The 14,035-nt window shown below is 41.0% G+C and overlaps 1 protein-coding gene across 1 annotated transcript; it reads left to right on the forward strand.

Moving 5' to 3' along the window:
* Window positions 1–1,692: 1,692 nt before the first annotated feature.
* ostm1 (osteoclastogenesis associated transmembrane protein 1) lies at window positions 1,693–9,161 on the forward strand. Its single transcript, XM_083789919.1, has 6 exons — window positions 1,693–2,159; window positions 4,697–4,811; window positions 5,260–5,375; window positions 6,049–6,159; window positions 6,554–6,719; window positions 7,813–9,161. Exons 1-6 carry the CDS (start codon window positions 1,767–1,769, stop codon window positions 7,866–7,868), a joined length of 957 nt encoding a protein of 318 aa, XP_083646045.1. The 5' UTR covers window positions 1,693–1,766; the 3' UTR covers window positions 7,869–9,161.
* The last annotated feature ends 4,874 nt before the right edge of the window (window positions 9,162–14,035 follow it).

A 14,035-nucleotide genomic window follows, 5' to 3' on the forward strand; every position in this document is an offset into this window, starting at 1 on the left:
GTGGCGGCCTTTCTCTCTCTCTGAGCCTAATTAAAGTGATTTTTGTCCTCGTCAGGCCGATTTCACTATCTGGGTATAGGCACATTTGGCTATATTTTTTTCCTTCTGAAATGAACGGCCATCTCAAATTATGACATGCCGATTTTGTTGATTTGCCATGAGGCTGATCCATGATAATATAAATGTCGTTTTAGGCCTATTTCCACATTCCACAATTCAATGAATCGAATATACATTTGAGTATTATCAGTATTTTATTATTTTGCACATTAATTGAGACCATTGTCCTGCATCTATAGCCCTGCCTATAGATTTGGCCTACACCGTGCAAATAATAATATGCCTGGACCTGGATGATGATGATGATGATGATAATAATAATTGATTATTATTATTATTATTATTATTATGTTTTTTTTAGCCTATATACAGGTTTAATGTTTGTTTTTAGTTCAATGTTTGTTTTTAAAAACGCCATTGACAATGAAGGGAAAATGTATGTCATCTTGTGCCTAACACAAACATTAAATGCCATTAACAATAAAGAGAGTTTGTTTGACTTTAATATATTAGCGCCCCTCACTTCACATGGGTGTGATTTTTTTATATATATTTTGTATATGGTTATGTTGCTGCATGCATATAAGGCTACTTTTCCTTCCAAAAAATGTTTCCAACCAAAGTGAACCCCCATGTATGGATGCAGAAAGAATTTCAAAGCTATAGGCAAAGCTGTACAGTGTGTAGCCTAATCATCTTTCTTTTAGAGATGGGATGCACTGCATGGTAGGGGGAGGAGGGGGGGGGGGACATCTGAACAATTAGCTGAACTCTGGACAGGAACAGAAGAGTTAATGAGCTGACGGTATCGAGTGCCGCGAGTGGAGTATAGAGGCCAAAATCCATATAAAAACGGCATATTTACCGCTAGACTTGTGAGCAGTATTAGAATAGACCCTAATGCCACGCATTTTCTCCCCCTCATTTTCATTAGGCTCTCATGACTGCGCGATTGCCGCGGCCTGCGAGTTATCAAGAGCCACTAATTTCACATTAAAGACCATTGACTGCAGTGGTTTGATTCGAGGGCTTTTCGACAATTATCACAATCAGAATTTGAACCCAAATCATTTACCTTGACTCCGTGATTATTTGCTCCGAACCATGCAGCACACGCACATTCGAAAATTGTATGGTGTCAAAACCGTATAGTGTGCAAATAATGAGTGGGAGAGCATGCGCGAGCTATTATATCTATAACATTGAGCTCTACATCATGGTCATATACTCAGACAGGCACTCAATTCAATTAAAATGAGCTTTATTGGCATGAAAAAACATACATTTACTTTGCCAAAGCATTTGTCAAAATATAATAAAAACTGTTAAAATGTATAAACTGAGGGGGTACAGCATAAGAGCTATATGCTACATCGTGTCGTTATATACATGTTATAACTTATACAGGGTAAACATCCATCACACTAGTAATGTATTCAGTATTCACATTTCACACTGCTAATGCTCACACTTGGTCTGATAGCTGCGACTGGAGAGAGAGAGAGAGAGAGAGAGAGAGAGAGAGAGAGAGAGAGAGAGAGATCGAGCTCGACCACCCCAAGTCCAAGTTCGAGCTGCGCGTCAACACTCGCGAGATCTGGGCTGACTGTCACATGATCACATCGCGAAAACAAGGAAGTCAAGTTGTAATGGGCTCTTAGATGTGAAAGAAGCAAGAAGCCCAGTTAACATCTCCGTTTTACAGAATGGCTCCGCGCAACGTGAACTTGTTTTTGATGGCGCTGGTGGTAGGCCTACTAAACGGCTGGGCGTCCGCGTCTTCCGACACAGCGAACCTTACCGCTTCAGAATTAGTCGGAGAAATGACACAACAAATCCCCGTGTCGAGCCATGCAGTGTTGGCCGAGTCGCCCGTGTTCAAGCCTGCGGGGTCTTCCTCCTCCTTAAACTTGCTCGCTGCATTTCCAGAAGATCTGGAGATCAGCGATTATTGCACGGCGCTCCTGCATCTCTTTGGACAACGATATGTCACGTATGTGAATTGCATGGTGCCCTCCGCGCGACCTGTCAAACTGTGCCAGAACTGTTTCGCCAGTTATGGTAGCCTTGGTGCCATCTACCACAATATATCAACTGAGGTATAGTAAATATACTTAAAGTACAAAAAAAAAGTTGACACCGTTGAATGTGTGTGTACAATAGAGCCTGCCTGCATGTGCAAATTAGATTGGACTAGTTAAAGTACGCCCCCCCCATCTCTTCAGTCACGAGATCATGTGATGCTGCCTGCATGTCTAGCTGCTGTAACAGTGGCGTGGGATCATGCGACATTGCGACTTGTTCTCAAAATGGCATGCAGAACCATATTTCAGTTCACATGCTGCGGTTATCTATTTTCGTCCATGAGTGACACTGTTGTGATTGTGCATGTTGTGTGATTGTAGATGCTTGTGTTTTTGAAAAGGCCGTCACCTACCACCAGTCAGTGTTTCTCAAACCGTTTTGATTTCATGGAGTTAGACCTGTAACTGTACAGTACATTTAGAAACCGCTGAAGAAACATTGAGGGTCCCTGGAGAGGTGGAAAAAAGTTTGTAAACTTAACTTTGGTCGATTATTTCTCCCCTTTAATTCTCCCCTGATTGGTATTGTATTTATTGTTTTTTTTATCGTTGATTAGTCACCTTTTACAGCTTGTAAGGACCAAGCATTCGGCCCATCCCTCAACAAGGTTTTGTTGCAAGTCAGCCAACGTGGTTGCTAGAGTTGGTCACTCTATATGTGTTCCTAGCCCTCCAAGCAGAACCCAATGCTACTGAAGTTTCTGACATTTGTTAGACCCAGTGCATGGGGTCCTGTTGCATCAGTACCATGCCACCTGGTACGCGGACATACATAAAACATAAACAACATGTATAACGCCTGTCTGCGCTCTTTGACGACATTTTTTCGTGTGAGGGTTTCTGAATCTGTGAACTATAAGTACCTATACATGCCGCTGCGAATATCTCCTGTGGCGCGGAAGCCGTTAAGTATTTTGTTTGACCGATTTGGTCGCTTTGATTCTTCTCTTCCTTCCTTGTTTATTGACACCTCATTGTACCGCCTATCTGGCTAGCTAGTGGCGCTATAGCTATGACAGAGCAGATCAGAGGCAGGGACGTAGCCGCACAAGCCAACCGCACACCGGGAGGCGGTACAATAAACGGTAAACAAACAAGAAGAAATAAAGCGACCAAATCGGTCAAACAAAGATTAAAAATACTTAACGGCTTCCGCGCCACAGGAGATATTCGCAGCGGAATGTATAGGTACTTAAAGTTCCCGAATTCAGAATAACTTAAACTAAAAAAGGCCGTCAAACGGCGCAGATTCGATCTTAGAGAGCATGTTTATCATCCGCGTTCCAGAATTCCCATACGAAAATATAGTCATGAACAGGGACCCTACATAAAACTCATCAAAATTTCAGAAAAGCTTCATGTAGGGTTCCGAGAGGGGCTAATGTGTTCCATATGTGCCCTCTCCCTACAGAATGAGCGTAGTGCTGAGGGAACATATTGGGGCTACCCACAAGTGTTCAATTGGGTCGAGGTCTGGACTCACGACAGGCCATTCCATCCTCTCCACTCTTAGCCGCAATTTGCAACACTAGATTTTTTTATTAACCGGTCGTGCAGCTGCCTCCTGCATTCTGTGCAAATTTGAAACGGGTGGTATGCAGGGCCGTTCAGTGACTTCGACAAGCGCTTACAATCTCTAACACTTAGAAAAAGAATCACCTGCACATAATTTCTTGACAGAAAGTAGCACATACTGTAACATGTAGAGGATAATTTAAGCTTTCCCTACAGCTGCAATATTGGTAAATGGTGCATTTATATAGCGCCCAGGTTCTAACTGGAACCTTGCTGTTCCCGTCCAGCCACTGATCCACCGCCAGTCCGCCACGGTGTGAGATTGTGGTGAGTTTAACGTTGTTTAATACAAGCAGATCGGAAATGCATTTGGATCTAATGGGATGTTAATGGAGGGTATTGCAACTCTAGATTCATCCCATTATAAAAAATGGGCTCTGTGGGGGCAAGCGTTGTCATCCTGGAGGATGGCGTCCCAGATTCTGAAGATTTGGGATTGCCACTGGCTCCAAAATATCATCCTGATATCTCACTGCATTCACTTGAGATTGCTGATAAGTAGTTCCGTCTTGCCTGTGAGAGAGAGAGCCAAGCTGTGGTGTGTTCCAGTTCCCTAACAGGTTATGGGCACATCTAAGATTCCATGCACGGCCAAAGGAAGCTGACTCCAGAGGTCTTTTCCAGGTTTTTAGACAGCTTGGTGGATGGAAAAGAAGCTCCACCCACACGGCAGGTTGCCACGTCGGCCAGATTTGATCAATTATTTTGGGGGGTGCTATCCACACATGTTTCGGATGTGGTAAAGACGATAAAAACAATATAAAATTCAATACCAATTGGTATTATTAAAGGGGAGAAATAATCAACCAAAATGAAGTTTCCAAACTTTTTGTGAGGAGTTTCCATTCTTTATTATTATTATTATTATTTTATTCTAAACATACTTTATTGTTCTTTATATTTGTATAAATCAACAAATAGTAGGCCATGCCATGCCAGTCCCAACAGTTTTCTTAAATGTGCTTGTGTATCTTCAGATGGGGCCCGGCAACGTGAGCTGCAAGGATAGCCTTCTACGGAGTGACCGCCTGATGCTGGTCTATCTGCTGTACAGTAACCTGAAAGACATATGGGACATAGCAGTCTGTGATCGTAAGCTGTTCTTGAATAACAAGCATTCAATCACCATATTGCCCACAGAATAACTAGGGAATTGTCCACACAAAGCTCAGTCCACAGTACACCAATGATTCACAATGCAACTCGTTGCAACTTGCCGACCTACTACAAAAGGTCAAATCAATTTATTGCAGCTGGTAGCAAGTTGAAAATCATTGGTGCAGACTGGGCTTATGACAGCCAGAGCCATACACATCCAATAATCACCAACAAGGAGTGCCTTGTCATTGTGGACGGTGAATAAGAGTTCAATGTCTTACTCAATGACAATAGGCAAAAGTGGCCACTGCAGACACCAAACCCCTTAATTTCCATACTTTAACAATCTCCAGCTGCCAAGTACAATGATAATGCATATTATCTAAACATATTTTGTATTTTCCATTTAAAAAAAAGTATGTGAAAAAACAATGTTTTTAAGGTTGTGTCATCAAGGACAAAACCCAAGACTATCTATACAAAGGCCTGACCACTGACACGCTGTACTTCATGGAGGCTCTCAACCAATCTCTCACCTGCTTTGAGAAGTTTCAACAGGTAAGGTGTGAATGTGGAAGAACTGGGTCCAAAATGAAACTCCAAACTTATTTCGATCCTCTTTTTATGCACTCTGTTTATGCACTTTTTTGTTTTTATGAGTCCTATATGCGTTCATTTCATGAGCAACAGTTGCCCACATTCCACTTCTTTCAGACAGTTGGAGTTGCATTGTGGTCCCTCTAAAATGGGTCTGTTCTGTTACTTAATTAGGTTTAGGGTTATATTTATATTTCAGAATTTATTCTCATTCCTGAGCTGGTAGAGAGCTACATGTTGCAAAGATTCAACCGTTCAAGTTCACCTTTTAAGCTCGGCTTCATGTGCAAAAATGTGTAAAGAAGGCGGTCCATTCGCTGGTGGCGTAATTAGCTCCTGCCTTAGTAAATAAGCTGTTATTTTCACACAGATTGCCAGTGCTAATTGCTTGAATGACCCATGTACATACTGTACATGTACAGAAAAATCTATTCCTCAGACTCACTATAGCACTGCCCATTGTTTCATGTTGCTTGTGAATACTGAATATACGTATATCATGGCATATACCGCATATCTTTTCGGTTGGATGAAATCCCCCCCCACCCTCCCCCAGTTATGTTCAATATTGAGTTTATTTCTGCTGAGAGGTCATGTATTTATATGGAGGATTGTTCTTTTTCTTGTCAAACAGGGAAACCACTCAGAACTGTGCAAGCAGTGTAAGATCACATATAGGGACCTGAATGAGCTGTATGGTCGTATGGATAAGAACGGAACTCTTTGTATCGACATTGAGGATGCGGTATGTATCTGTGCACTTGGCAATCGCAAAATGCTTTTTAATCACTTAAACTCTATACTTTGACAGCGGTCCCCCAGGAGTCTGTACCTTTTTGCCCTCTATATCAAATCTCTTTGCCAGAAATAGCTTGTGAGCTTGTAGATCTTCTATTTTCACCAAATGTTTGCCTATTATGACATGCGCAGAATAGAGGCACTAGGATTCATCTGATTAAGACTATAGAAAACAGGAAAATACACCAAATAAGAGGTACTAGAGAAAATTATTCTATAGCTCATTTTAGTTAAGGGATTTTATGGAAAGAAAACGCCTAATAAAATATTCTTTAACTTGATAGTGTGCCCCTTCACTGTGGTCATCTGAAGCATTGTTCGACACCTTGCCTTCGTTTCAGATGAACGTGACCCGCAGACTGTGGAGCAAGAATTTCAATTGTTCCTTTCCCCGCGAGGAGACGGTTCCTGTCATCGCTGTGTCCTGCTTCATGCTCTTTCTGCCCATCATCTTCTACTTGAGCAGCTTCCTTCACTCCGAACAAAAGAAACGCAAGCTCATACACCGTGAGTAACCAGCTTAATTCGGCCATTGTCGCATAGAGAGATTTTTTGACAGGGGTTTTGAGGGGTGCAGGAGTGTTGTGTCTTTTGTGGAGGAGGGTGGGTGATTTTGGGGGTCTAGCTGAGAGGGGTATCCTGGGTAGCTCTGAAAGCATAGCACGGTTGCCTCTAGCAAACCTCTGGATCATCGAGGTTGAAGGATTCCTTGGGTGGTGCACGAGAGGTCAGTGACCACAGGGGCTCTTTAAGGTTTCAGAGAAATGCAGGGAGATTTTATATGGGTGTGAAGCTTAGGTGGATGCTAAATCTATAACTAATGGGTTTGGCACTTTAGACATCGAAACTCAAGAACTAATGTTTGATAAAGTAATGATAATGATAATGATAATGATAATGGTAAGTGATAAGTGGTATGAAAGAGTGGGTTAATTATTTAATTAAGTTAATTATTTATAAACTAAATTTTGTACAAAAGCATAATGTTCGATTTATACTTAGGCCTACTATATATGGATTTATTAGCTTCCAATATCCAGTGGCATGTAGTATCCAAAGTTATGTGCATTCTCTACCAGCATTTGGTCTTTCACTGACATTTTAAATGCATAACAGGAGGAATTATATATTGAAATATAGCATTACACATAAATTATGTATTTCCAACAGTTTGTTGTCTTGTAGTTTAACACGGTGTTCTCATTGATCTTTAGTTTTATTTATTTTTTCATGGCCATCCATTATGTTCACATTCATTAAAGATTTGACCTTGACCCCATTAAGGGCAATGGAGCAAAACATATTTACAGTGTTAGAAAGAAGGTCATACATATTTTATATTTTTTGAGTGAGATTATTGCAGTCCTCTGACTGTCTGCCATGTTACGTTTTAATTGTTACGTTTTAATTTACCGAGAAGTAATCTTATTCTAAAACAAAAGCTAGTGTTTAGTGATGAGTTGTTTGCTTTGTAAATGGTATGTAAATGTAAAAAACTAACCATACTATTTAATACTATGTGAAACATTGTAAATCATTTCTGGATGTCATACTTGTCTGTTAGTACATATTTGTAATACATGTAATTCTCTTTCTGCAGCAAAACGAGCCAAGTCCAAGACCAGTCTTATGAACATTCAGGACAAGTTCAGCTGAGAAGTGGTATTATGGCTAAAATGGAAGAAAACAAGTATCCTATAAACAGTATCCTTAATAACTTTAAGTTGCTTTGTTCAAGCCTTCAGCTTGAAGATCATTTAGAAATTTAGTAGTATACAGAATATTCAACAAGAGCATTCCGAAATATTTATTGGAAAACATGACACCATATCACAAGATATAAAAAAAAAAAACCCTGCTGTAGATCAGCGACCGCCCATTGGTCGAAATAAAAATTAAAAATAAAATAAATAATTATAATAATTATTATTTGAATGACATCACATCTTGATATGAAGGTGCATTATAGCTGCCACAATACTAGCTCAGGTGGCTTGCTGAAAGGGTTAACGTCAGTGAGTGCATGTGTGAGTGTGTTTGTGTGTGCGCACACACCTTTTCTGGGTTTGAAAAACGGCCTTTCTGCCTCTAATGTGAGTTCAGCAGAGAGCTGCAGCCAGGAAGCACTTGATGTCCATTAGTGTGGACACGTATGTGCTGTAAGAAAAGAAGCGGGGTGCATTTCCTATAACAAAGAAACATAATGTAAGAGCACTCCAAAGTATGACACTGATGTTACCTGTTTTCCAACCAGTATTATTTTTTGTATTTTATTTTTGTTGTGCTTTTCCTATGATATTTTAACTTAATTTGTGAAGTGTTTTATTATGCTCAGGCATGATGGTTTGTGGTAATAAGAGGAGACGGGTGAAGAGATTGATTAACAGTTTCAATTGTTTAGGTTGTTTCATAATTGCCCCCCCCCCCCCCCCCCCGGGATTTATTTAAATCTTTGTTTGAATATATATATATTTCAGATGGCTTAATTTGATATATTTGTTGAATTTTCTACTATAGCATTAAACACTTGAATCCTAGCACTCCCGTCCCAAGACATTCCAAAAATAGCAGACCTGCAAGCTGATTGGCTACTGTAGGTATTTTCAGGAAGATATTTAGTGTCCCATCATGGGACTCCCATGGATATGGTCAACTATAAGTATAGTAGGCTATACAGCAGGGTTCAAGTGGTTAATATTTCAATTGCTCCTAGTTTTATGATATGGTTAATATCATTTAATATCATGGTTATTTCAGGAATCATGCATTTAATGTGCCATCTTTTTGTAAATGAATAAATACTGATATTTGGCTATTAATTGACTTTTTGCAGTTTGTCTATTAAATTTTTACTCCTTTTACTTCTACATAATATGTATCCATTATGTAGCCTGTCAAATAGGCTATTCTGTTTTGGAAACAATACAACCCAAATATTCTTTTGGTTTTATTGTTTAACTTTTCTAGCTTTTTGGAACATAATTAAATAAATTGTTACAAATTTAAGTTAAATAGGCCTACCTAAAGTTTCCCTGTTGGAGAAATGCCTGTTTCTATATAGCCGAGGACATGTGGCACCTAGATTATCACTGCAATAATGAAAGTCCATTTTTGTATTCTGGTTAAAAAGCAATTTATTTCCCCATACAGGCATAGCTTTTGTTTTCACGTTGCGTTCTTGCTCTGGCAACGGGATCGGCTTTTCCTCCGTCATTAGCTAAGCTAATGTGGGATAAAGATACTTGGCCGAATAATCGCAGCAACACATCCGCTAAAACTCCCTTGGCTTTTTGGTCTTGTGGAGCGCAGCCACTGCTGACCTTCAGCGTTTCTAATAGCATTAACTGAGATATACGCCGAGTCATATGACCCCACAGCAGCCAGCAGAACGGCTCAAGCATGGACCTTCAGCTGCGCTCATACACAGCAAACTGAGTTGAGAGTTCGAACGAAGCTCGGGAATGACAGCTTTGATTCGGATTCCGTTAAGCTGTGTAGCTCGAGGGCTGAAAGTCAGGAAACAGAAACACTTGAGTTGTTCGCACGGGCCAGTGGAGCGGAGATCATCACGTGACTGAGAGAACTAACTAAACTACCTCGTGTCACCAGACTTTCCACCTGGTAAACAGCTCTGCAGTGTGTGCTTTGTGCTACATTGATTTAGTGATGTTTATGTAGGCTACATCAATGTCCATTGCCTTTGCTTCTGCATCAGTCCCATTATAAGAGGCATTTTGGGTCATTCGCCTATATCAACTTGAAATTACCATAATGAAATGCAAAAATAGTTCAGACCATTAAATCAAATGCTTTTTTTTTTTTTTTTTAAGATATTTTTTTTGTGGCTTACGCCTTTTATTGATTTTTGAAGGGACAGACAGTAGGCTGACAGGAAACGGGAGAGAGATGGGGGGATGACATGCAGTAAAGGCCGTGTCGGGTCCGGGAGTCGAACCCGCGGCACACTGCGACTGGATTACCAGTCCGGTGCCCAGACCGTTACGCTACGGCCTGGGCCAAATCAAATGCTTTTTGTGTGAGGTCCACTGGTGCAGCCATTTCTGCAGAACCATACGAGTATAAACCTGCCCTAGGCTACTCATTTTTCCAGACCACATCTGGAATCTGGATTGGAGGGCAATAGGTTGTGTGCGTGTGCGTGTGTGACTGTGTTGTGTGTGTGTGTGTGTGCGTGCGCGCGTGGATGATATGATTTCTCCATTCCATTCACATTTGAATTGTATTAGCCTATGTAACAACAAGTGGACTGCAGCATAAAGTGTGAATGTTTTATTTGCCTCTAAATGATTCCATATAGGCAGACTTACATCAATGTTCATCCTTTTTTTCATGTCTATACTTGTATGTATGACCAAAGTCTTTAAGCAGATCCTACATGCATACCGTTAACGTATGATATTGTAAAATAAAATAAATGCACCATATATTAAAAAGAAAAACCAGTATCAACTCAGTATCTCTCACTCCAGGCTGTATATAAAACAAATGTCTATGAGTTACAGAATATAACACGCTATAGAACGGATTATAATTTTCAATAGTGGCATTTAGCAGACGCTCTTCTCCAGAGTGACTTGCAAAATGCAAGATTGGATTTAGTGGCATTAATGCTGTGCAACAAACAACAGGGTAAGAGGAAACAATTACGTGTTACACAAGCACAAATGTTGTTACACAAGGAATAGTAAAAAGGTGCACTCAGTACCATGCAAAGTAGCACCAGCAGGCATGCCCTAATAATATTGTATGTCTGCCTGCCTCTTGCATTCATTGTCTACCTTTCTCCGTCTTTCTGATTTCTGTCACAAAACAATCTCTGTAATCTCCAAAGTTAATTCCTTAATAGTCAATAATGATGTTTGTATCACCATTCACCAGTCAACGAAAATGTGTGATTTGACATAAGTGTTGGGTTTTGGTTTTCTCTGCCCCACATTCGCTATGCAAGGTAGAAACTGAAGAGGAGAGTTTTCAGACTAGCAGAAATTGGGTGAGTCTATAGTGCTGACTGAGTCAGATAGGTCATTCCACAGCTTGGAAGCCAGGTTGGGGAAGAGGGTGCACTTACCTGGCAGGTAAGCAACCTATAGGGTGTCATAGGATAGGGATGAAGAACAGACATCCTGCATCCATTTTATGACCTCATCTGCGGAATTCACAATATTAATGATGATGGAATAAGATAGTTGCAAAAGCACAGTTTCCCATCTAACAGTCCCTGGACTCATGCAGTCATTTCCCATGTGGCAGCAGCAGTTGAACAGATATTTACAGCTTTAATAACTTGTCTAAAGATAATTACTTTCAAGTTGTTATTTACAGATGTCTGGTTTTTCTATGACTCCATTGACATCATTATTGATTCTCATATACCATGACTGTAAATGCTGTCTGGCATGCCTAAGAACTCGTTTAGTCTTTAGCAGCCAATGTGCCGGCACAACTGCTGCATGGTGTGTACTTCCCAGAAATATAGATATGTCCCGGGGGTATGAAATACACCTAAGAAAGTGGCCCAACAATGCTTACAAAGAATGGGGTACAAATAAGGATTATTCTTGAGCTCTCTGCTTTCGTAATGTGTGAAGTTGTAAGTTGACCCCTGTGAACCTTTAAAGCCCATTGTATGGGATTTACAATTTGGCTTTCAATTTGACATTGACATTTGACAACATACATTCTTAGAACCATCATTTTGTTTAAATGTTAATACCTAGAGATTTGCTCTTTTGTCACTCTACTTGTCCCTGATCTAAAGGTTACACTTCTGCATGTGAATACTGAAGAGGTAATGCATTGACTATGTTGAAAGGAAAATGTGCGCCCATTGGCAGTAGATGCTTCAGTCAATGACGTGTAGCCTTGATGCAAGGGCACTACATTCCATGCCTCTGTCATTTCTCAACCTGACCTTCCTTTTTCCTTTTTAAACCAAATTCTTGCAAAACTTTGCACAGAGACGGAGGTGAATGCCTTCCAGGCTGATATTCTCTACCATCTCCACCCCCTCCCCGTCCCCACACCATGTGCTTGGTATATCCTGGGTGTCCCATGTCTCCAGCCTGTGAATATGTCCTTTTTATTCCAATATTAAGAAACTGTTAGTTAGCGCGTAAGGTGTTATGCAACCCCTGCCCCTTGAGCTGTCAGTTAGTTAACTGGCTAAAGGTTAGGCTCAGATAATCTGCCTCTCAACCCCTGAGCAATGAATATAATGCTTTGTTGAACAAGAAGTAAACATATGCCCATGGGGTAGGAATTAGAAGGAAATGTGCATGAACATGCACACGCACGCACTCTCGCTCGCACACACACACACACACACACACACACACACACACACACACACACACACACACACACACACATTTCTAGGACCAACACTCCAAGTTTAGGACCACTTCTGTGCCCACACATGCACACTCACTCACACATAGGGAATACACAGTGGAAGGATGAATGGGGTTTATTATACACCTGTGAGAACGGTCAAAGTCTGTCAATCCCCAGGCCTAGATTATGGTATTATGATAGATTATAGAATCACTTTCTGATGGCAGTCATTGAGTTTAATCTTGCAGCATTCCAACTAAGGGTCTGTTGAACATAAGGCCCTCTCCTCGTTCCCCCTCTACCCAACACAACCCCCCCCCCCCTCCCCTCTCTTCTCCCCTCTTTCACAAAGGTCTTATGACAAGTCAGCTGTTAATGACATCACAGATGCTGGATCATATGTCAGAAACCTTCCCTGGATGACTTGTATCCCTTTTTGGCTCAGCAGTAAGGAGGCCACTTCAGGCCAGTAGGTGCCCCAGGGGGTGAGATCGGATGCGAGGGCTGCCAAGGGCCAGGTTGGTGGGGGGCACTCTTTAGGGCAGGAACATCTGACCCATGTTTGTGTTTGTATTATGTGGGTAGCCAGGGAGGGCCCATCTTTCCATCAGCTTGAAGAGACATGTTGTATTGCCCTTTGTGATACTGTGTGTGTGTGTGTGTGTGTGTGTGTGTGTGTGTGTGTGTGTGTGTGTGTGTGTGTGTGTGTGTGTGTGTGTGTGTGTGTGTGTGCGCGTGCGTTTGCTATTCATGTGCGTGTTATGTTATGTGATTTCCATAATCTTTGAAATATGTCCACTGCCACAAATCAGTTTGAGGTAACTGAGAATAATTCAGATTATGAAACATTAGCGCCACCTATAGTCAACATCTGAATATGACGGTTTGCCTGGCTATGATTCTAGTAATTCTACAGAACACAGTTAGACATGTAACTTTATCAATGATAAAGCCGAGGAAATCAAAAACAATCCTCGGGAGCTATGGAAGTTACTAAACAATCAACTAGGCTGTGGTCGGAAACTAAAAACCAGGTTTACTAACATAAACATCAAATCGAATAACACCCTCATCACTGACAAACTCGATGTAGCCAACCACTTGAACATCTTCTTTACAAACATTGCAACAAAGCTGGTTAGCAAACTGCCCTCCCACTCTGGGCGTTTTGGTGTAGAGCACATCAAAGCCTTCTACAAAAACCTTGGTGTTTGTAAAGATGATTTTAAAATGACAATGGTAACAACCGAGGAGGTACTTAAAAAACTGAGTGCCCTCCAACCCCACAAGGCCACTGGCCATGACAATATTCCCTCCAAATTTCTCAGAGACTCAGCCTTTTCCATAGCTCCAGTCATCACCCACATAGTTAACCTCTCCATCAAACAGGGACAGGTCCCCCAAGATTTTAAACTGGCCAAAGTAACCCCCTTGTACAAAAAAGGGAGTAAATTAGAACCCGGCAACTA

The sequence above is a fragment of the Protomyctophum parallelum genome, assembly GCF_964188405.1.
Source record: "Protomyctophum parallelum genome assembly, chromosome: 19".
NCBI classification, from domain to species: domain Eukaryota; kingdom Metazoa; phylum Chordata; class Actinopteri; order Myctophiformes; family Myctophidae; genus Protomyctophum; species Protomyctophum parallelum.